The sequence below is a fragment of the Castor canadensis genome, chromosome 1 (assembly GCF_047511655.1).
Source record: "Castor canadensis chromosome 1, mCasCan1.hap1v2, whole genome shotgun sequence".
NCBI classification, from domain to species: Eukaryota; Metazoa; Chordata; class Mammalia; order Rodentia; family Castoridae; genus Castor; species Castor canadensis.
The window spans coordinates 208,379,654-208,403,108 of NC_133386.1; the positions used below are offsets into that span (position 1 = coordinate 208,379,654).

The 23,455-nt window shown below is 49.7% G+C and overlaps 1 protein-coding gene across 1 annotated transcript; it reads left to right on the forward strand.

Annotated features, from left to right (window-relative positions):
• The first annotated feature begins 139 nt into the window (after positions 1–139).
• On the forward strand, positions 140–22,545 carry Tollip (toll interacting protein). Its single transcript, XM_074051354.1, has 6 exons — positions 140–301; positions 9,132–9,281; positions 9,972–10,154; positions 11,150–11,302; positions 12,711–12,801; positions 19,536–22,545. Exons 1-6 carry the CDS (start codon positions 269–271, stop codon positions 19,748–19,750), a joined length of 825 nt encoding a protein of 274 aa, XP_073907455.1. The 5' UTR covers positions 140–268; the 3' UTR covers positions 19,751–22,545.
• Positions 22,546–23,455: the final 910 nt, after the last annotated feature.

The window sequence follows — 23,455 nt, forward strand, 5'->3', positions numbered from 1 at the left end:
CGAGGAGAGGGCGACTGCGCAGGCGCCCACTGAGACCGCCCCGCGCTCAAGCCTGGAGTGCGCACGCGCAAAGGGGCCGCCCGTGGAGGGGCGGGGCGACGCCTGCGCATTGGACGTGCCGGGGGCGGGGCGGGGCGTCTGTCAGCTGACTGAGGCGGTGGCGGCCTCGCGGGAACAACCGTCGGAGACGTAGGCTCCTGTGGCGGCGGAAGAGCTTGCCTGGCGCGTCGCTGAGGGGTCGGCGAGGCCCAGGGGCGGCTGCAGCACCATGGCGACCACCGTCAGCACGCAGCGAGGGCCGGTGAGGCCCCCGGGCGAGGCCGGGCGGGAGCGGCGGGCAGCGGCGGCGGGCGGGGCCTCGAGCCGGAGGTCTTCCCTCCGCCGCGCGGGCGGCCACTTCGGCCCCTTGGCCCTCCCCGGGTTGCGCCGGCCCGTCGGTCCGAGCGGGAGCCTCGGGGTGGGGCGGGCCCGACGGACGCGCGTGGTGCGGGGGAGGCCGGAGCTCCTGCCCTCAGGTCCCAGGCAGAGACGGTTCCCAGCCTGGGTGGGCCCGGGTCGAGGGGGATCCCAGTTCTGATGGCTCTCGGGTGGAGGGGGACCCCGGTCCTGATGGTGCCCGGGAGAGAGAGGGACCCCAGTCCTGATGGTGCCCGGATGGAGGGGAACTCCAGCCTTTATGGTCCTCAAGGTGGAGGGGCACCCCAGTCCTGAATTCGAATGATGGTGAGGTTCCCGGGTGGAGAGGGACCCCAGTCGTGATGGTTCCGGATGGAGGGGGACCCCAGTCCTGATGGTGCCCAGGTGGAGTCCTTTGCCAGATTCCCCTGGTGGAAGAGAGCTAGAATGGTCCCCCGAGGAGCAGGACCAGGCCCAGATGAACCCCCAGGTGGGGAAGGAGGCCAGAGTCTGTATAGTCTGCTGGTGAAGGGCCCTGACCTCCAGTGATCCCCAAATAGAGAAGGGCCCCATGCTGCAGTCAGTTCCCCAGATGAGGTGGCTTGCTTTCTTCCCTCTGCACAGCCCGAGCCATTAGTGGTCACCTTTCAAAGCCTCTTCATTTGCAAATGACAGGTGGGAGTAGAGAACTTGGAAGCCCCTTCCAACTCATTTCTCTTAAGAAGGTTGTCTTGGGTTTCCATGGTGATCGTGCCTTCTGTGGACTTCTGTATGAATGGCCTCCCAGCAGCTTGCTGAGACTGGGTGGAGGCAGGCTGTTGGGAGCAGGGGTGAACAAGGTCCTCCTGACAGTACTTAGCATCCATTCCCTGACGTGGTTACAGGCCTCTCTCATAGCTGGGTGTTGACAGGCTTTCTTGTCTTTCTCCCTGTGAGAGAAGGCTCCTTGGCATAGAAAACTTTTTCTGAGTTTGAAGCAAAGCTACAGGCTTGGGTGGAAGCCTCTCAAGGTGCTTTTCCTAAGGCTTCAAAAGCGAACCTCCTGACACACTTGTCACACTTGGTGTGGCACTTTCCAAAGTCACGGTCACCTCCATTGTTCAGCGTTTCCCTGGCCATCTTCACTCCATCCCAGAGAATTAAGAAGATTGGTTGTGCAGCCAGAGAAGGAAGGAAGCTGGTATTTTCTCTTATCCTCCACAGAGCAGTGAGCACATGGCCAGGCAGAATGACCCCTTCCTGGCTATGTGGTCTGGGAATATCCTTATTTCCTAGGAACTTAGCCCCCTCATCTGGAACCTCACTGTGGTGTCAGATTAAGTTTGAATTCAAATGATGGTGAGTTCAGTGTCTGGCATGAATTGAGTAATCTGCAAAGGTTAGCCTTTCCTGTTGCTAAGGGAAACCATCTGTAGTGCTGAAGCTAAGCCGAGCTGGAATAACCTATGGTACCTGTGATGAGTAATTGGGAGCATCAGGCAGTGTTCAAACTTGTAGGATCTGAGGTGTCAAGTCCTGCTGTTTGGTCTGACTTTCTGCTTGTCCAGTTTTCTAGGGATCACATGGTCACATATCTATGTCACAGGCAGACAGAGCAAGTATTTTAGGAATACCCTCTCTGGCCTATAAACATGTAGTCACCTTGGGTCTGTGCTCTAAGGAAGTGTCATAAGTGACTGGATTTCAAGTCCTGCTTGGGGTATGTGTGATTTATCCATTTAGCAGTGTGAGTGAACATGATATTTAGGGCAGCTGTGACACATGGGGACAGAGGACTTCACATGGTAACTCAGATAAGGTTGGCACTGACAGTAACCTTCATATCTGTGGTCTTAATTCAAGAGTTAGGTGTTGTGAGAATTTGTTAACCAGGTTGGGTAAGTCTCTTTGAGGCAGTACATCCAACCTGAGACTTGAAGGGGAACCACTGAAAGCAGATGATCAGGAGAGAGAAGGGAGGTGACTGCTTAGGCCACAGGCAGTGTCTCTTACAGACTGGAGGGCTTGGGGCTGCACACTGAGGCTGCATCTGGCTCTTGAGCTTTATCTGACCAGTACACAGTTTTTTGATGTTTTAATGGAGCACACATCCTGTTCAGTTTCCACCCTTTCCACGGGCTGCTTCATCCAGTGTGACCTGCCCTTAACCCTCTGAATTCACTAAAACTTGCAAAGACTTTTTGGCCAATTGTTTAGGCTCTAGTAGAACTCTTGCCAGGTTGTGATGATAAGTATTGTAGCCCTACCTTTTCTATTTCATTCATAGGGCTGTGGAGTTTGAAGATAAACAGACCACTGGGCTTCCAAACAGAATGATATGAGTGATTGAATTTGGTCAGCACTGGGCCCCATAGGCAGCCTCCTGTGTGTAGCCCCTGGCAGGCATTGTGTCAGCACAGGGTCTCCAGCTCAGGAGCCTGGACTCATGCTTGAGCACCACTCATGCCTGCCATGAGTGGTGACAGAATGACAGAGTCCTGCAGGCTTTCATAGGCAGAGAGTATTCTGACCTGGGCTGGGATGGCTCTGTTCTTGGCTGGGGGGCTTTAGGGAACAGGAGGGTAGTTGTGGAGAGGAGACGTGTGGCCAGCAGGCACATAGTTCTGAAGGAATGCATCTTTGCTTCCCATCAGCAGAGTGAGTGCAGATCCTGCTTCCGGGGAATGTAGTGTTTACAGCCTCATAAAGTTTTTTCCTGAATAGCCACCAAGGGATCCCATCCCTATGCTGTATCCGTCTCACTTCTGAAATATGCTGGTCTTTTGGAATTACCACACTTCTTCTACCCAGTCCACAGATTATTAAAAAGCACCTGATGAGATCCTACAGCAAGTCACTGAGAGCCCTGCATCTCTGTGAGGACATACGCAGAAGACTCAGCTGTAAGCCTTGCTGGTCCTGGGGCTAGAGGCTATGTTAGGGTTAGGGGCAGCATTTCTGGCTGACCTTCTTCATAGATGTGTGTCTTGTGGAGTCTGGCAGGTGTTGCTGCCTCATCCTGCCTTTGGAGACTCTGGTTGGCCAGGTACCACCAGCACAGTCTTTGCCCCTTATGATCCCTTGGATGGTCCTTGGTACCTGTGCCTATCAGGGGCTTCATCAGTCTTGTACCTCATTGGTGATTGTTGCTGAGCCAGTGGCTTCATTAGGAAAGGCAAAAGGTAATTTTTGAATTTGATCATTTGTTCTACATTTGTTAACTGGGACTGTTGTTAAAGATAAGCTTTCCCCATCAACAGAGCTATCTTGTCCTGACACACAGTTTATAAAGGTGAGGCAGGATACATGTCCCTTACTTTCCAATAAGATAATGGAGTTGGTTTTCTGTTGGGGATGGTGATGGATTTCTCCTTTTTGAGTGTCTCACGATTTTCAAACCTTCCAAGTCAGTCAGCAGTCTCCCATACCTGTTTGTGCTTAGGGTGAGTCCTGAGCAAGGGGATATGTTTACCACCTGACCAGCAGGCCCATGTCCCTGTGTCTCTGTGAACATCTGTGAATTCTGAGGCCAAGTTACTCATGTACACGGGTAACATTGCAGCATCTTCCTGTGAATTAGACTGTGGCCACCAAACGGTGACCTCACAAACCTCTCACTTTTACTTTATCTGATACTGGCTTGACTACTCTGTCTTCCTTTTAGAGAATTTTTGTCTGATAGCTGTTTTTCGTTCTTTACATTTTACTCAGTTTATGTTTCAAGATAAATGCTGCATTCTTAAAGAGTCAAAACTAAGAAGTCCTAGTCTTTGACTTTTTACTGGAACATATTAGTTTAGTTAGCACTTTTGTGCTTTGCCCTACTTGTTTCTTTTTCTCTCCTTTTGGGTTTATTAAAAATAAATTTCAAAAAATTGAGTAGTAAATTCTCTACTGGCTTGGGAAATGTATAGTGCGTTTCTGTTCTGTAGGGTTCCCCTCGGAATTTTAGTATGCAGAGTTAGGAGGATGTGAAGCTGATCGTGCTTGTCTCCCAGTCGGTGCAAAGACCATTATCTTACCTTGGCTGTCTTCTCCCTGGTGCTCCTGTGTCCACTGATGGTTCCTACTTTCCTTTGAATCCTCCTAGAAGGAGTAACATTATTTTGTGCAGGTGCTGCTTGAGATTTGCTCAGATACAAATTGCTTTCTTTTCCCAGTCATCCTGTATCTCAGACCTCCATCAGGATCCCTTTGCCTTTGCTTCAAGTTCTTCTTCTGGAATCTTGGTGGCAGATGCTCAGTTTGTCATTGCAAATCCCTTACTCTAGTTTCTGAGGGCTGTCTGCTGTGTGTGGAGTTGTGGTTGGCAGTTGCTTCTTGGTCCATTGAAGATCTGCCCTGCCATCTTCTGCCTTCAGAACTCTCTTCTGGCCTGTCTTCTGAGTCACTACTTTTCTTTTACCTGTTGAGTTTTTAGTGTAAATTATTTGAGACTTTAAGTGCAGTGACAGCTCTTTAACTTTGGGCCAGTCAGCATTATCAGAACTATTCTCAGATAGCTTGTTCTCATCTGAGTTCATGTGTGGGAAGTGTTTGCCTCAGGCGTGGCCCATGGACAGTACTGTGAACTGGTGAGCTGCTAGGTCCCTATGAGTTATTTTTCATTTCTTAGAAACCTTGGCTGTCCTGTGGCCAGGTCTCTATACGAGTTTCTGTTTTGACACCACCTGGGCAGGGGAACTGAGTGTAAGTTAGATGTGTGGGTGCTGGGAACCCCTAGAGGCAGGGAGGGGATGGTGGTGGAGATGGTGGAGAGGAATAGCAGCAGCTTGTCATGTGTTTAGAGATCCCCATGAGCTCTAACCCTGGAAGGCTTCCCCAGGGCAGCCTGAAAGCCTTGGTACCAGGGCAGCATACCCTGGCTCTGCTCAGCTAACACAGACATTACAAACACTGTGTGCTTCTCCTTTGCCCAGTTCTCCGTCACTTCCTTGTGGGGGTGTCCCAGGTGCCACACCTTAACATGCCTCGATTGACTGTCTTTCCTGAGCTCTAGATAGGTTTTTAGCTCAGGCTAAAAACCTTCTGATGACCTTGTCCACCTGTTAGGAAGTCCTGCAGGCTCTGCCTTCTATGCGCATCCAAGATTGGAGCATTGAAACTTCCTTGCTGTTTCCACCGATTGGCTTGCCCCGACTCTTACCTGTGGTCACGTGCCAAGCAGAGCCTTGCCTGCCTGACCGTCTCCTGGGTCAGGGTGTTAGGCATCTCTTTGTGTCATGTTAGGGTCGCAGGAATCTGTCCTTCCTTTTTAGGGCTGGGTGGGTTTGTGTCGTGTGGATGCTCCTGGCTGGGGAAGCCAGGTACTGCTTGGCAGCTGTTCCTTTTCCCAGGCAGTGAAGCCTCCAGCATACCTGTGCTTGCACGGCTGTGGGTGTTTCCATGGACTGGTGCCTGTAAGTAAATTGTTAGGTCTTAATCCAGAGGTTTGCAGTCATTTGTTATTATTGGACTCATAGGTTCAACTTATACCTTTAATAGGCAAAACTATAGAAAGATCAAGATCAGTCATTTTGTTTTTACATTTCCCAATCTTTGATCTAGGACAAAGCATGGCCAAAAGTTTCCTTCTTTATAATATGGCAGAAAAATATATCTTAACATTAGAACTGAATTCTTAGAATACTTATTTGCTGGTGATGTTTTCTAGTACTATCACTGATATGGTAGGATTCGTGTCCTTGTCTGGATTCACCTGTAGCTTGTGAAGCATTGTCTTATTTTGTTAACAGTGGGGATTTGAGGTGTAGAAATGTGTCCTCATTAGGACAAATTGAAGCTAAGTTGAGAAATCCTCTGGGACTTGCAGCAGCAGGCAAACTTGTCTTTCTCCTCCTGTGGACACTGCGTTGGTTGTGTAACCAGTTTGTGGTTTGGTTTGGGCTGAGTTCCCTCCTCTCCTTTTGCTTAAGGTGAAATTTTTTCTAAAAACTTTTGATTTGGGGATAGTTTTATATTTAAGGAAAAACTATAGGAATGCTTTTTTCCCTGTATCATTCATCTAGTCCCCCTAATGTCTTTGTCCCCATCTCCCTGGACAGTCATCACAACCACAAAGCTGGCTTTGAGCCATAAAGGCCTTTTAGCTCCAGATTGTGCTGTTTCCAACTACTGATGTGGGGCCTTTCCCCACACCCTGCCTTACATTTGACTGTCCTGCCTCCTCCAAACTGCAGTCACGTCTTAGACTTCCCTTGTTTTTTGGGACTATGACAGTTGGCTGGTCGGTATTTTGTAGCATATCCTTAGCCTGCATGATGGGCCTGTTACCTGCCAAGGTAGTGTGGACTGGCTTTCTCCACCATGTGGTTCTTTTCTTCCCCTTTGTTTAGTTGCACTATTTAACTAATGTTAATATCCTCCTTTCCTATTTGAAATTTTATGGTTAAATCCTTGTTGAAAAAATAACATATTTGACCTTTTGATGTAATTTTTCCGCCATTAAAAAAGCAGTCCCATTCTCTGTAATGACAATCTGGAGAATATAATAAAACAAGAATTCTGATGCCTAGAAGTTCCATTTACAAGGAGACAGATGAGAAATTAATGGAAGAAAAAGCAGCCATAGCTTCCTCCACATAGCCTTTCCTGATCACATCTGCAGCAGGTCCCATGACCACTCACACCCTGTCACTGGGACACCTGGCCTGTCCTCTCCTGGTCTGTCCCAGGAGATGCTTGTATTCTCTACAGCACCCCCAGAGCTGTAGTACATTGCATGTGGTTGGCAATTGTTTCTCAGATGTGTGAGAATTTGGCCTGTGTGTGAATCCCAAGACCTTGGTTGACATGTATCTGTTTCTGCATAGTAATCCATTCATGCTGAGACAAAGCAGATGATGGAGGCTGGAGGCACATGAGCACCTCAGATGCATGCAGGTGTGGGTCTAAGTGTCCCCTTTGGGAGGGACCCCAGAGTTTCCCATATGCCACAAAAGCCAGTGTGTGACATCTTGCGCCCAACCATTTCTCAAGGCTCTCCCCAGATTGTCCTGGGGAGGCTGCAGGACCTCTGGGGAGCTGTGGCACTCCTGGCAACTGCAGCCTTACAGGTGGGGCCCCTTTCCAGGGAGCTTCTGTAAATGAGGGCTGGGGTCCCTCCTGTGTGCAGCCCCAGAAGTGTGGAGAGGCAAGCATCTGTCCTCCCATGGGAACAGCTCTTGGGGAGGGAGAGATCATGCATAGACATGACCCTGTTGGAATAGTGAGGTGTGCTTTGCGTGTTAGAGGAGAGCAGTGGAAATGCCAGGACGGCCATTGAGGTAGCCCATAGAGGGTTCCTGGCTCTGCCCTCCTGTTAGTTCTGGAGCTGACTGGCAGCAGGTGGGGAGACAGTGAGGCGCCAGACCCCCACATGGACCTTAGAGAGTAATACCCAGAGCCCTTGGGGAGAGGTGCCTCCAAGGCATCTCTAGAGCTGGACAACCTGCCACACCTGGAAGGTTCCAGCAGAATCCTAGGCGGGATGAGTGTCTGGTATGTGCAGTGGAGGCAGTCAGGGATCACAGCACCTGGGCACTCTGCATACGGCTTTTAGTGAAGGTATCTTGCTGCAGCTTGTATCTGTGACACATGAGGTGCGTGTGCTGGCAGGAGGGACCACCCCAGGCAGCACTAGGTGGCTGGTGGCTTGACCTCACTATGGGGCTTAAATTTCTCCCTCTCATGGGTTTTTCAGCCTGGTGCGCTTTGTCTTACACGTGACCCTCAGATGCTGGACTTACCTTATGGGAGCCAGCCTCACTCAAGTTGTGGCAGGTGCTCACTCTCAGGCAGCCTTGATTGACTTGGGTCCTTGGTCTGCCTGCCCCAGATAGGTCTGCTGTTTCCAGTAGGTACTTCCTTGCTGTGGAGCCATTGGGTGCTGTGTTTCAGGACATATCTGTGGAGTCTCACTCCCTGGTGGGTCCCTGGTGGGCCCCTGGTGGGCCTTTGCTCATCTGGGGTGTGAACCTTGCCCAGGGCTACCTCTAGGAGTCTTGGGTAACCCTTGGTTTGGTGTCCTGATTTTCTTGTAAAGCTGTTTTCTCAGAGCCCTTCAAGTCTCCTAGAATTCCTGCCCAGGGTGTGTCTCTGAGGACTGTGTCTCCCTCAAGCCCTAGGTCTGGGCTTTTAGTTCCTTAGTCTCCCCCACCTCCATCAAGGTTTGTCATGATGGGCTTTGTAATCAATTTGCTTCTTGTTTTCCTTCTGGGACTTTCTTGAATTTGAATTTGAATTGTTTTAAGTGGAAATATCACAAGGTTTTCCAAATGACTTTAGATTCAAGGTTCCACTCTCATCTCATTTCTTTGGCTCAGTGACATGCATTTCCCAGGCCTTGCTTTGAGTTGTGGTCCAAGGAAAAATGGATCATGGACACCCATGGAGCATGCAAGACCAAGAAAAACCATCTAGCTAACCTTTTTGTGTGGACAAGAATCCAGTTTTAGTGACTGAAACATGTTCTTAGCCTTCCAAGGACTCAGGTTTGCCTTTGAGTACCTTAAGTAAAAAGCACCCAATGGGGATGGAGGCTCTAGCGAGGGGTTGGCTTAAAACCAATGGATCCTGGCCCTTGTTTGTAGATGGAGAAGCTGAGGCTGAGCACAGTCTGGGACCTGGTGAAGAAATGGGGGAGATGCATGTATGTGACTGGGCTGAGCCCTGGTAGACCCTTGTTCAGGCATGCAGGGTAGTGCTGCAGGGCTCCTTGGTTCTGCGCTCTGACTCTGGTCTCTGATGCCCATTCTGTCTTCATTCCTCACCCAAAGGTGTACATTGGCGAACTCCCACAGGACTTCCTCCGCATCACACCCACACAGCAACAACAACAGATCCAGCTGGATGCCCAGGCTGCACAGCAGCTGCAGTATGGAGGGGCAGTGGGCACCGTGGGCCGCCTCAGCATTACTGTTGTGCAGGTGGGCGTCGGGCTCCCCTCTTGACAGGGCCTGGCATGGGTGGGGGAGGAAAGGAGGTAGGCTACATTTCGGCAGGGGAGTGTGGATTTTGGCTTTTATATCACATTCCCCATGTGGACAAGTAATTCTAGTTTTGCCTAAAAAAGTGTGAAAAATTGATTTCCCAGGGATCTGCCTAAAATAATTACAATGGATATTGGTGGATATCTGCCTCATGCTGGGCACTGTTCCTCCACGAAGTTGGTTTCCTTGACCCTCATGGCAGCTAGGGTGCTCACATTGCCCACTGCCACAGCAGCGTGGACCCTGTGGGTTGTGGTCCAATCTGGCCCTACACAATGCTCTGCAGATAGTGGTTCACACTCAGTGTCACAGCTCCACACTGATGGCCATGCGTACACAGTCACTAAAGGGTTGTCCATGTGAAAGTCAAGAGTACACTGTCAGATTGTTTGTCTCAGTCATACACCATAACAGTGGCTCAGGTACTTCCTCCCAGAGCTATGAGTCCATCAATGACTCTGGAGGCTGTGTCCTGGAACACAGGTGACTGCTGAGTTCAAGTGAATTGTCATTGGCTATAATTCACGATGCAGAAAACACCAGTGAAGGAGGCAGGCACCTTTGGTAAGCATTCACCTTTTCCTTTGATGGTGGATGTCTCATCTTTCCGTATTGGCTTAATTTTAGGCAAAGTTGGCAAAGAATTATGGCATGACTCGTATGGACCCCTACTGCCGCCTTCGCCTGGGCTATGCAGTGTATGAGACACCCACAGCCCACAATGGCGCCAAGAACCCCCGCTGGAACAAAGTCATCCAGTGCACGGTGCCCCCCGGTGTCGACTCGTTCTACCTTGAGATCTTCGATGAGGTGAGGGATGTTTCAGTGTCACAGAGGCCGCACATGGGCTCAGATGGTGCATGGTGTGCCGTAGTCAGTGTACCGTGCCTGACAGTCATCTGAGGCTGCTCTGCTTGCTTACGCCTGACTGTACTCTGGCATATGAGTGACCATGTGAACGGTGCACCTCTCCCCTGGCTTTCAGCTCTGTTGACAATGTCTATTTGCAAACACCACCGGTGACAAATGCTAGGAGTGTGCTGTTGATGGAAAGGTTGAATTTCACACAAGTCAGGCAGGTTCTTGCTGGTCCGAGTTGCAGGCTCACCAGCAGAATGTCCTAGGCTGTATCAGTGGTCAGGCATGCAGCATTTCTGAGGTGCAGTTGGGAAGCTCACATGGTTGCAGGAGGCTAATGTGGGAAGCTCAGTTCTGGGCACCATGTGCTTCCTGAGACTAGAGCCTAGGGACAGTGGGGGTGAGAGCCAGCAAGAATGATGATTAGAGGGAAGCTGGGACATGGGTGGCCCTTGCTTTTATCCCTTGGCCTCTTTATCCCAGTTTACTTCTTCCTATCCCCTCTTCCCTTATTCCTTCTGTAGCCTTTGAAGAGGAGGAACATGGGAAGGAGGTTGTGGCTGTGAGGGGTGGCCTGGGCTCTTGTGTCCTCTGTGCTTGGGACTTGTGGAGGTTGTAGGCTGTAGGGTAGGGCTACAGGACTGAGGAGGAGCAGCGGGCATCCCTGGGTCCTGAGTAGGTTGAGGACAGTAGCCCCAGAGAGTCTCCCTTTCCCTTCCATGGGCCATGCCCCACTCATCCCATGGTGGTGACTAAGCAGAGAGTGCAGAGAGGAAGGGGACCATGGGCTTTGCAGACACCCAGAAGGGTTTGGGGTCTTGGTTTAACTGGGAGCTCCTTGAAGGAGGCTGGGAATGGCTGGGAGTTGCCGAGGCTGTGATGGAGCTGAACAACGGGAAATCTCATCTCTGTAATGAGGTAGGTCATTTGCCTCTTGTCTTCCTCAGCGAGCCTTCTCTATGGATGATCGCATTGCCTGGACCCACATCACCATCCCTGAGTCCCTGAAGCAGGGCCAGGTGGAGGACGAGTGGTACAGCCTTAGTGGGAGGCAGGGCGACGACAAGGAGGGCATGATCAACCTGGTCATGTCCTACACGGTGAGTGGCAGCCCTCCCACCCAATCTTGTCTAGAACTGAGGGCAGGGCCCATCCTGGTGCTGGCCTCCATGGCAGGCACTGACTCTTGTGGAGGCCTCTGCCTTCCCTGCAGACCCTGCCTGTGGGGTTGAGCCAGGTAAGTGCAGTGACCCAACTGCTGGCCAGGGCCTGGGATGCAGGCAGAGTAGCTGACTGGGACTGGTGTGTGGCCTTGGACTCTGTGATCCTGTCCCTGGGGTGTTGAGTGGCCATGCGGTGGCAGGGCATCTTTGGGGTACACCGGTGGATCCCACTTGGGGGTACACTGCCCTTAAGATCATGAACAGAGGCCTGGCAGCAGACCCATTGGGTATATATATATTACCCATTGGGTAATATATTGGGTATATATTGGGTATCCACTTCCCACCCATTCTCATCCTCAGGGCTGTGGCTCCAGGAGCATTGGGGAGGTCATGGGGAAGCAGGGTTGAGATCTGGACTCTCAGGCTCTCACCATCATTTTGTGTTACCCAGGACTTTTTTCTAACATTTTACTGGTGAAAAATGCAAGCCTCTGGGAATGGAGGGGTGTGTGCTGAGCCCTGTGTGCCAACCCAGCTCAGTGATTGCTTCTGCAAGCCCCCCAACCCCCGCCCCGTGAATGTTTGAAAGCAAGTCCTACACATCAGTGTGGTCACTGTAAGGCTCAATGGTCCATTTTTAACAGACATTTCTATAGTGCAGAACCACTATCATATTTAACTAATTCGTGTGCAATTAAAAAAATTCTTTGAACTAAAATTCGGGGCTATTGTGAGAAATTACTGGTGTTGATTGTATTTCTCTCACAAAACACCCTAAAATATGTACTTTAATGTATATTTTAAGTTTTTTTTCTTTTTGCTGGAACTGGGGTTTGGTACTGAAGTTTGTACTTGGCTTCACACTTGAGCCATGCTCTCAGCTCTTTTTGGTTTGTTTTTCAGGTAGGGTCTTACGTTTTTATCAACGCTGGCCTCAGACTACAGTCCTCCCTGTGCTTCCTGGTTTATTCGTTTCCTCTGCTAGCCTTGAACTGCAATCCTCCTGATCTCAACTCCTGAGTAGTTGAGATTTGGGGCATGAGCCACATTGCACCTGACCCATATATGTATTTTCTTAAGACCTGTTCTCTAGACCATATTTCTATAGCCATGCTTCTGTAAGTCTGCAACTTCTCTTAGCCCAAGTCTTCCAGGCAAGGGGAAAGGTGTGTTGGGGTGTTGCTATGGGTGGGTACAATGGCTGAGGCCACCACATCCCTGCTAGGACTCTATCTTGGTTCTTGTGTCTGGACTCTGGTCAGGATAGTTACAGTAAAACTGGAAGCACAAGATTTTGATGTGTGGTGTGGTCTTCTCTGACTCCATAGTCTTCTGTGTTTAGTCCCTGCCAGCCGCCATGATGATGCCTCCCCAGCCTGTGGTCCTCATGCCAACCGTGTACCAGCAGGGCGTCGGCTATGTGCCCATTGCAGGTATGTGCTGCTTTGCCTTTGCTGTCGACCTTCAGAATGGAGGGGGGAGGGTCTCCAGAGCGTTCCACAGGGCTTAGGCTAATGGAGAATTTGTAAAGATGGTTCTTCTGAAAGCAGAGTCAGTACGTTTGAATTTTTATGTATATATATAGAAAAGAGAATTTGTGTTTTTCCTAATTGTTGTGACATACAAGGTGAGTTGAAATTTGAGGAATGTGGAAATGTGGTCTCCCAACGTGTTGGTATGAACTGCTGTAATAGAAGATCGTGTGCCTGTTAGATAAGGCACACGTGTCTTTAATGTGGATTCACCATGATTTTTCACCTGTATAGATTAAGCCACCCACTGCAGCACAGGACCTGAAGTCGAAGTGTGGGTTTTTATGCTGTGTATTTTCAGTCTTCATGTTAATCAGTGTCCATGGACCCTGGTGTCCTGAAATCATAAACTGGGCAAGCCAGATGAGGCCATGGCTGTTTTCAGGCCTCTGCCAACAGGAAGAGACTGCAGCTCTGAGAGAAGATGCCAGAATGGGTCTACAGTCACCACAGCTCTCTGCCAGGGCCTACGGAACAGGGTCTGAGTAGAGCCTGGTAGTCCTGCTGACTCAAGGTGATGAAGGCCAAGGGCCAGGGCAATGGGAGTAGCCAGATCTGGTGGGGGGGTGGGTTGTGAGGATGAGGTGGCCCAGATCCACAGTGACGTGGCTGCTGGTGTACAGGTTAAGTGCCGCCTCAGGATTGGAGCAGGACAGAGGTACTGGTGGACTAGCAGTGTGGGGTACTTGGAGTCCCTCCCAGCCAGAGTGGAGAGGCTTGTTACCTAACCCCCCCCCACCCAAACACACCAAAATAGGACATGTCAGGACTACTTTCCCTTCTGGATCCTTTCTGCCTTTTCCAGCTCTAGAGCTCAGCGTTCCTTGGTTTGTGGCCACACTGTCCCAGTCCTTGCCTCCATTCCCATGGGGTTATCTCCCCTCTTCGTGTGTCTCTGCCCTCTCCTGTGTGTCTCTGGAGCCTGCCCTGCCCCCAGCATGGCCTCATTCTAACTTGGGTATCTCTGCAAAGTCCCTATTTCCAAATAAGGCCCATTCACAGGCCCCAGGGGGCCCTGAACATATCTTTTTGGGGGATACACTTTTGTCCACTTTAGTTATCAATACCAGCATGTATTTGGTTAATAGAAAGTCAGTTTCCAAATAAAAGACAGAAGTTATTGACCTCTTTGTCTTTTTCTGGTTGCTATCCATAATTCTCTGGAAATGTCTTTAAAGTTTGCCCTAGAATGTGTATTTTAGGATAGGTTTCATTACAAACAGAGTCTTTGAACTTTTCTTTTGATGTACATTTTTAAATTTTGAAAAAAATCTCCTACTTAGAGCCACTCTTGCTAAAGAGAGAAAAGGATGTTTTGCCAGAACCTCTGGAGACTGTGGTTTCCGGTACCCAGCCCCTCCTGCAGGCATGCATTCCCTGTTTGTGAGGACTTAATCACTGCTCAAGGCAATGTCCACATCCGCACCAGTGCAGGGTGGCTTCCAGGCTGGTCCCCTTTGCTCTTGTGGAGGGACTCAGGTCAGAGGTGGAGCAGGGTCCTCCTGGGGCCTGTGGCAGGGCCTACAGTCCCCTCTTTGGGTGTGCCTATTGCTGTACTGGGAAACTGCTGGCCTTTGTTCTTGCTGCTGCCTCCTTAGTGGGCCTGGTGGGAGGTGGGACAGTGCACCTTGGCACATTGGTGGGCTTGGTCCCTGAAAGCCCCTTCTGGTATTTGTATTCAGGGCTCTAGATTTAGGTCATGGGTGCTGCCTGTTTCTCATCAGACCAAGCTGTCCACTAACAGCTGAAGCAGTATAGGTTCAGATTAGTTTACTCTCTGAACTATTATTTGTTATTACGTTAATTATTTTGTCACTCAGTGACCCCAGGTTTGGCTATAACCCTTCAGGACTTGTCCTCTTGACACATCCTGTTCTTTGAATGGTTCCTGACTCTGGCAACACAGAAAGCCTGGCGCACTTTGGGCATTTTCTGTTTCTGCCCTGGAATTAGCCACTTCTCCCAGGAACTCTGGCTTCTGTGAGGAGAATAGTTCTGGAAGTCTTTGAACTGTTTTAATTACCCTAATAGTATTTGGAGGGCTAATAAGACATGCTGCTCCATTGAAAGTTGATGCCTAGTTTTCTCTTTAGGTCTCATAATTCGTGAAGATTTGTGATGGCAGAGCTGTTCTTTCAGAGTGTCCCAGGAGCTAGCCAAGAGTAGGGTGTCCTGTGCAGTAACTGCCATTATTGTGGCCCCTCCGGGAGCACCAGAAGGCAGTGGCAGAGTTTAAATCAGACTTTTCTTCTCTTGAAGGTCAGATCTCAAAATTCATATTTTCCAGAATGTTCCTATTCCTTACCTGCCTTCTGGACACTACAAAGCTTAAACTGCACCTTAGTTTAGGTGACGTTTTGTGCGGTGAAGAACTCATATCGGTAGCTCTGTGTGCTGTTCGTGTGAGGTCAGACTGAGTGGCTGGCTTCTCAGGCCCTTCTCACAGCCCCTTGATATGAATCTGCTGTTGTGCCCAGAGGGCAGTGCGTAGCTCATGGGTGCTGGCTGCCTTGCACAATGGTGCAAGATTTTTTTCTGCTCTTGGTCCCAGATTTTTTTCTGGTGTTTGTGCTTGAAGTTGTAGATTCAGGGTCATGGCTGTTGCTTTGCAGTGTGAGCTGAAGGATGAGGACTCTTCACTTTCCAAGTTAAAAGACCAGCCTGTACCCACAACTCAGAGACTCTGCTTTGTGAGAGCCGTGTTGGCTCTCTGCTTTTCCTAGAAGTGTAGAGAAGTAGAGTAACCATGTCAGCCGTGAAATGAGGCTGGAATGGAAGTGGAAACTTGGTGACCAAAGCTTTTTTTGCTGCCAGCCACAGCCTGAAGGTAGAATTCAAGTTGTGTGTGCGTGTTTTGAATAAAGGATTGATTTGATTACTGTATTAGTTTTCAGCATATTTCAGATGGTTAGCTGCCAGGCATCACCTCCTCTTTCTAGTGAGGTTTTTAAACTTTGACTTTAGAGGATCTTTGGAGTGTGGAGCACTGGAAAATCAGCTGCACGGAACATGTTCCCCTCCATGGGAGCTGAGCATGGTCAGAGAGCCTGGTTGGTGGCAGTCAGCCTGCTACTGTTTCTGAGTGTTCTTCACATGTGAGGAGCTAGCCTGGAGCTTCACTATGGCCCTGTCTGTGGAGTGACTGCTGTCTCTGGGGCAGAGGGTTGTGTATGGCCATTTCCCCTCCTGCTGATGGCTTTGGGGGAGGCCTGAGCTGTGGAGGGTCAGGACAAAAGTGAGGGTCCCAGAGAGAGCCACTGGATCCTGATCTGTCCTTGTGCACATGTCAGATGAGGAGAGGTTGCTGTGTGTCTCACCCTGGGAGCCTCTGGCAGCCCTCTCCTGGGCTTCAGAATGGTGCACCTGAGAATTAGAAATGTGGATGGACTCCACGAGGTCCAGGTAGTGAGATGTCAGGAGGCTGGTCTCACCTGTGCACTGTCCACTTTGTCCAACTTGCATGGTTCTATGCATCACTGTTGTGCTTTCTTTCCCCATGTAGTGTGCACAGAGTTTGGGAAGTTTGATTCCCAGCCTCTCACTAACAGAGCCTCTGATAAACATGGTGCATGTGGGGTTTGGTTCTTCACAGTCACTAGTATTGGCAGGACCTCCTGCATCTTTGCTTCTCTGCAGGCCTATAATAATCTCCTCTGGGCAAGTGGACAGAGCTACTGTCCCTCTGTCTTGAGGTTGGTGCTCACGTCCTTGTAGTATTGTCTCTGTGGAACTGTCAAAGCAACACTAATGCTCCTGCAAACATGAGAGCAAGGCTAACCCTGGGTCCACTGACCACTGTCTGTACTGGTGTTAGCTGTAGAGAAAGCAGCTTCATGCATCAGCCACCTGTGATTACTACATACATCATCCAAGGGCCTCCCGGACAGCCTATCACAATCTCTCTTACAAGTAAATCCACAGCAAGCATGGAACTTGAAGCTAAATATCATTCACTATTTAAAGTATGTAAATGGTTTGATTTAAATTAAAAATTGGGTTTTTATTAACTTCCTAAACTATTACTTGGAATTCTTTCCTTTTTTGCTGCTCTGTGTTTATGAGTCCACCAGTTTGAAAGCATTGAAATATCGCATGATGTGCAGCTTTCTTTCCAGTGCGCCCCACCTGCAGGCAGAGCTGGGCAGCCCTGCACGTGCCCTTTGGACTTCGTTCTGTGCTACTCATGCAGGAGCAGCCTCACTGGCCCTTGGCTCTTGGTGTCATATGTTGGGTGCGTGTGTGGCTGGGTGGTTGATGTGAGGTCATAGTGGGGCCCGGGCCGTGTGACCAACATCACTTTGTCCTTGTTTGCACCAGTGGTCTGAGTGAGTGCTGTTGTGTTAAGCACTGGCTCTTGCTGAATGGAGAACTTCCATGGTTTGGTTTTCTGTGTAGTGTTGTTTGTGTGTAGAGACTCTGACTTTGCTGACATGTGCCCACATGTCACACATGTGTGGTAGGACAAGTGTCCTGCTGTGGGAAATGAAGTTGGTCATGCTGTGTCTGCTAGGTGCCAGATTGTGTCAGTGCATGAGGGGCAGGGATGGCAAGGTGATGTCACAGCTGCCTCACCCTCAGGGTGCTGCAGTGCTGACTGTGGGCTCCTTTTCCTCTCCTGTCGCCTCCTTCCTGCACCTACCCAACCCTGCCGGGGCCCTTGTTTGGGTCTCCCTAAGCTCCCAGGGCTCGTGTCAATTCTTTCCCCATAGGGTGTCCTGCTGATCCCCAACATGTCCACTTATATGGATGATCACGGGCTTGATGAACACATTTAAATTTTTTCAGCCATGGCAACAGGTGATACATAAGTCAGGAATGGGGTGTACCCTGGAAGATGGAAGGGAGCAGGGTCAGGTGTGCCTGTGTTTATGCAGTGCCTCAGTTCCAGGGTGCTGGTTTATGAGAGTAGGTGACAGCAGGTGGGCTGTACAGAGCCCCCCACTGTCATGGTGCAGTTTGACCATAGGTTTTACAGCACTGCCCTCCCCCCTCTTACCATGCCCATTCAAGCTGGGAAATGCAGGAAGCTGCTGGGTGGCAGGTCATAGGAAGTCGCCGGGGCTGACTGCTTATGCACCTTCCCTCTTGTTGCCGTAGCTGCTGGGGTTTCTCCATGTGTGCATAGGCACTGTGTCCATCGTGTGAGACCCTATGGGGTCCCTCCAAGACAGGACACATGCCTCAGACCTGGGCCAGTCAGGATGCAGTCTTGTCTTTGCAAAGGTAGCCTTTTATTCCCATCTGGCTGCAGTGTGGTTTCCTTTCTACTCGTTTAAAGGCCAAGCAGCATGGGGTGATGGCAATTTGCCCTTTGCTTGTGAGATGTGGTGACAACCTGTCTCAGGTCAAGTAGAGTGAAAAGCAGGTATCAGGCATGCAAATGCATGCTTGGTTTTCAACAGGCACAGAGGGGGTTGAAATTGGTGGCTTCTGTGTGCCTCTTCCCTGTGAGGAGATTGTGTGGTTCAACAGGAAGTGCTGGAGGTGGGAAGCATGGAGCTGTGGCCATGCACCTTCAGCTGAGTCCACGCTGTGCTCAAACCTTTTGGGTCCTTGTTGCCAGTTTTGATTTAGGCTGGCCTTAGATGGCATTTATTTGCCATTAGGATCTTTGAATTTAGGTAGGAAAGGAAAGCTCTATCCTAAAATTACTCTATCTAATGCTCCCATGGACACACTTTTAAAGTTTAAAAAGTTAATGGCTTTGCAACCCCTTGTAACTTTTTAGAGGGGATCCAAGTAGGAATTGTATTAGTCGTTCACTGTTTTACTTCCTGTGCTCTCTCTGGGCATTGAGGGACGTGTGAGTTTCAGCAGTCCAAGCGCTGTGAGGCTCCTCCTCACTAGACTTCTGCCTTCCACATTCCCTGCATCTAATACAGGCTGCCGAGCTGCTGCAGGGATCCCATGTACCATCGCGGCTGTGAGCACCCAGCTCCCTGGCACAGCAGCCTTTCATGGCTCACGTGGTGAAGGGACTGGCACCTGTGGCCCACTGAGGGCACATATGCCACTGGCTGCTTTGTGATCTCACGAGCATTTTCTTCAGTGTTTTGTTTTGTTTTGCTTTCGAGTGGTACTAGGGTTTGAATTCAGGGCTCTGCACTTGTGAAGCAGGTGCTCTGTTGAGCCACACCCCCAGCCCTTGGGTGGTTTTGGACTTGTGTGTTTTGTTTATTGTGAAGGTCAGTGTTCAGACTTACTGTAGTGTTCAGGATCTGCGGTGCATTTCTTTTCCTTCCCAGCACATGCTCCATTACAGTGATGTCCTTGCTGTGCTGTGAAATGTGAGAAGATAGCAGACTCATCAAGCCTTGAAGTATGGGGTGAATAGCTCCTGGTGAAGACTCATGTCTCTGGTGTGAGTCCCTGAGCTCTTAAGGGGGCAGAACATGTGGTCACTGTGTTTTTATCCTATCCTCTATAACTGTGAAATAGGCTCATGTGAGATTTGAAAGATGTGATGTGTATTTTTGTGAGAAAGAAAAGCATCAAGGAGGACCCCACCTGCCTGCTGCGGGTGTCCCTGCAGGATCCGTGTTCAAGCGACACTTCCCTGTGAGGAGAAGTCAAATGTCTTGTTTCTTCCTTGTGTTACACTGCTGATTTTACCAGAGCTAATCTTTTGTTTCCAGGAATGCCTGCCGTCTGCAGCCCTGGCATGGTGCCTGTGGCCATGCCCCCACCAGCCGTGACTGCTCAGCCCCGCTGTAATGAGGAGGACCTGAAGGCCATTCAGGACATGTTCCCCAACATGGACAGGGAGGTGATCCGCTCTGTGCTGGAGGCTCAGAGAGGAAACAAGGATGCCGCCATCAATTCCCTGCTGCAGATGGGCGAGGAGTCCTAGACTCACCTCTGCCCATGCCTCATGCCACCAGCCCTTTGGACCTGACCTCCCAGGGCTCCCCAGGGTCATTATCCCAACAAGATTCCTATGAAAGACCACCCATGTACCCCTTCCTTGGACATCTGTGCCACCCCCTTCCCACCTGTTTTTGGGATGCATGTGGGTTTTCGGTTCCCGGCAGCCCTCTTTGCCATTGGTGGTGAATGGGGTAGCTCCCTTCTTGTCTTGGGTTAGGTGATGGTGGTGCAGTCCTGTCACAGCACAGACCCATGCTTCTGTTGCTTGGGGACCTGTGTCTGTCCTCTTCACACTGTTCTGGAAAGCATTCTTGGCCACTTCTGTCAGGGCATTAGAAATTGTGGAGCATCCTTCTAGTTGATGAATTGCATGGGGTTATTCAACTTAAGTGGGATAGACCTGGTAGTTAAGGAACTCAGAACTCACGTGCACTGACTTGTGGATTATTTAGAACTTCGAGCTGAAAGCTCATGTCCTTCCCCTGATGTTCTTTGTGAACCTGGGTTACTCACCTGTTCTGGGCGAATGAGCTGTGCTTCCCAGCAATAGCCAGCAGGCCCGGGCTTTTGCCTGGCTTACCTGGTCACTGTCCAGCCAGGCCTCAGCCATAGATTCCAACAGGAATACAGAATGAGTCCAAACCTAATGTGTGACAGAAGCCTGAGGCTGGCTGGGCTCTGCCTTGCCCTCTGCAGGCTGCTGTCTGTCTCCTGCTGTTTCATGCCAGCTCTGTGGGAGTTACCCCAGGCGCTTCTTGCCTCAGAGCCTGGAGTCGGTGAAAGAGGCAGGTGCAGCACTGTATGTTTACTAAAGGGTGTTCAGGCATTGTGGCCACTACTGTCCTAATGTAAGAGATGCTGTGCACCGTACCGTAGTTCAGTTTGGGTGATAGAAACGGCGCGTGTAACACTTTCAACTTTTCAAAACCTAGTGTACCGGCCACTTGGTCCCTCCGTGTTACAACTTGGTTACAGACCTTTTGACCCCTGTCTTGGCTACAGACTTAAGGTTTAGGGACAGGGTGAGTTACACCTTGTGTTAAGACTCGGAACCTTGAGAGCATTCTCAAAAGTGATGCACTTTAAAATATGCATACTTCATTGAAAAGCTAGCGCGCATTGTTGCATGTTTGTGGTGTTACAATTTTGCATTAAATTGCAGTTGCTTCTCATTCTTCCACGTATTTGCACCCAGACTTTGGATACAAGACCCTGCCAATATGGGCATGAAGATAAATCCCACCAGTTTCAGCTTCTGACAAAGATTTAGAATAAGGAAGTTCATGGTGAAATTTCAAGTTTTTTTCCCCCCTTCTAAAAATTTAGGATAAGATTTAATGTCAGCTAGAAAGCTCTGCTTACTGCTATCTAGGGAGGTGCTTTTTGTCAAATATATTATTCCCAAATATTTATTTTTGTAAACCTGAAGGAGTGTGTGGTGGTGGCATGGGTGTTGGATTTTATGACTATTAAGTCTCATGATGGAGGAGAAAGACGCCAGTGTTTAAGTAGATTCTCCCACTCACTTTAACACAGCTGGTCACTGGAATTCTTCATTCCAGACTCATATGGCCTTGTGTCTATATAGCAGATGCCCTCCCGTGGTGGGGGGCATGTCAGGAAGGACAGGACCACTCCTGGTGGTCCATCCATCTAGTGCCACCAGCAGACTTGGCGCAGAATGGAGCGTGAGCCTGCAGTGACGGCTTTCAAGTCCCGGGTGTGGCTGCACATGCCAGCTTCTGCCTTAATGTTGCTGGGCTGCCTGAGTGTGCGGCTGCCTCACTCACATGTGGCTCTGTGAGGTGTGTCCTGGAGAGTGTCACCAGGCACCAGCCGCCAACCCTGGAGCGGCCACCAAGGCACCCATAATGGCAGCACTTGTAGTTGGCACTCACATGCAGGAGAGTGATAGTTATAAGGTAGATTTCAGACTGAACTTACACAGTCTCTTCCCTTTTTCATGAACACTTTATTTTTTTAATAGATTGAAGAGAGATCACATTTTATAAGGCCTTTAGTTAATAAGACTCTTCTTTGTTTTGTGCTGTTCTTGTTGTAAATGTAATATGTCCCTGCCTGTCCAGGACAGGGTGTCATGGCAGTGCTCATTAGCACCTGCCTGGGAGCCTGGGCCTACGAGCACAGTTCACTTGACCCTCTGTCCTGGCCTGTGTCTGGTATGGATGAAAGGTTATCACAACCTGGAAGGAGTGGCTTGGCTGAGACCACAGCAGACTGGGACAGATGTAGATAGGCTCCTGACTAGGGATCTGGGCTCTGCCTAGGTTTTGTTGCCAACTCTTGCTTGTGTGTGCAGATGCAGGTCGATAGTAAAGCCATGTAGGACGTTGGGTGGGAGCAGCCCATGGGCCGTTTCCACTGTGGGTGGGGTCTGCACAGCCGGCTATGCTTTTTTCTAAGGGAGATGCTGTTTTTTAGAGTCAGAGCCCGTTGTGTGTCCATGGTCTGACATGACCTCTGGCTTCCATCTTACCATGTGAGTGATGACTGGCCAGAGAAGTGTGTTGTGTAGTTGGGTTCTGCCCACCTTCTCTCAAGGCCACCTCTTCTCTGTGGATTCTGGTGTCGACTGAGATACACCGCGTGGTGTTGTTGGGAACAATTCACAGAACTTGGCGTTCCTGGTAATTGGGGGGAGGGGTCCATGTCCAGATTCTTCTTTGATTGTAAAATATATTTTTACCTTTTAGCCTTCTAATTTAATAAGTGGTCCATATAAAAATAAATAAATAAAGTCCTTCAAGGGAATGTTTACCATTTTTGTTCTTGAGTGTTTTTTAATGTAGCTCATGCTATGCAGGAGTAATGAACCAGTCAGAGTAAATAAATTCAATCATTAATAACCTCATTACAGGGCTGTGTGAATGGAGACACTAAAAAGTGGACAGGAAGGCAGTGCTGGTGAAGAGGTTCCACACATGAACTGTGAGCACTCAGCATGGCAGTGGCAGCGGGCGTGGCTTTTAGTTGTGTTACTGGTCTCCATTACCGCGTGTTGTCTTGTGTCTTTGTGATTTCCTTGGTAGCTTCTCTTTACCAGACCATTTCAACTTGGGAGTGAGTTTTCTCAGAGGCCCGTTGTGACCCCCTGACAAGAGTCACTGAGCCCCAAGTGATGACTGCCTCACACTTAGGGAGAGACTTAAACCAAAAACAAGCCATCCTTGAACACCAAAGCTATGCAGCTTGTGGTCTCTGCTCCCCATGCTGAGAAACAGCCACCTGCAGGCTGGGCACAGTGACTCAAAACTGTAATCCTAGCTTCTTGGAGGAGAGAGTGGGAGAATCAAGATTCAAGGCCAGCCCAGACAATAGTTAGCGAACAAGAACCCATCTCAGTCAATAAGCCATGCCAGGTAGTACGTCCCTCTGATGCCAGCTATGTGGGAAGTCGCAGGTAGCAAGGTCTGTCTGAGGCTGGCTCCAGGCAAAAAACGGACCTGATCCTACCTGAAAAATAAAGCAAAAAAAAAAAAAAAAAATGGCTGGGGGTGTGGCTCAAGTGGTAGAGCACCTGCCTAGCAAGTACAGGGCCTTGCCTTCAAACCCCAGTACCACTAAAAAAAAAAAACACAGCCACCTGCTCACCTCATGCTCAGCCAGGGTGGGTGGTGCTGAGGGAGTGTTGATGTTACACTAGTATTTTCTGTCATTGTAGCTGTAA

What these genes read in the sequence shown, in the direction of transcription:
- Tollip (XM_074051354.1), top strand. Translation starts at nt 269, where the DNA reads ATGGCGACCACCGTCAGCACGCAGCGAGGGCCG. An exon ending in ACCTTGAGATCTTCGATGAG is followed by an intron (nt 10,155 to 11,149) that starts GTGAGGGATGTT and finishes TGTCTTCCTCAG; the next exon opens with CGAGCCTTCTCTATGGATGA. An exon ending in ACCTGGTCATGTCCTACACG is followed by an intron (nt 11,303 to 12,710) that starts GTGAGTGGCAGC and finishes TTCTGTGTTTAG; the next exon opens with TCCCTGCCAGCCGCCATGAT.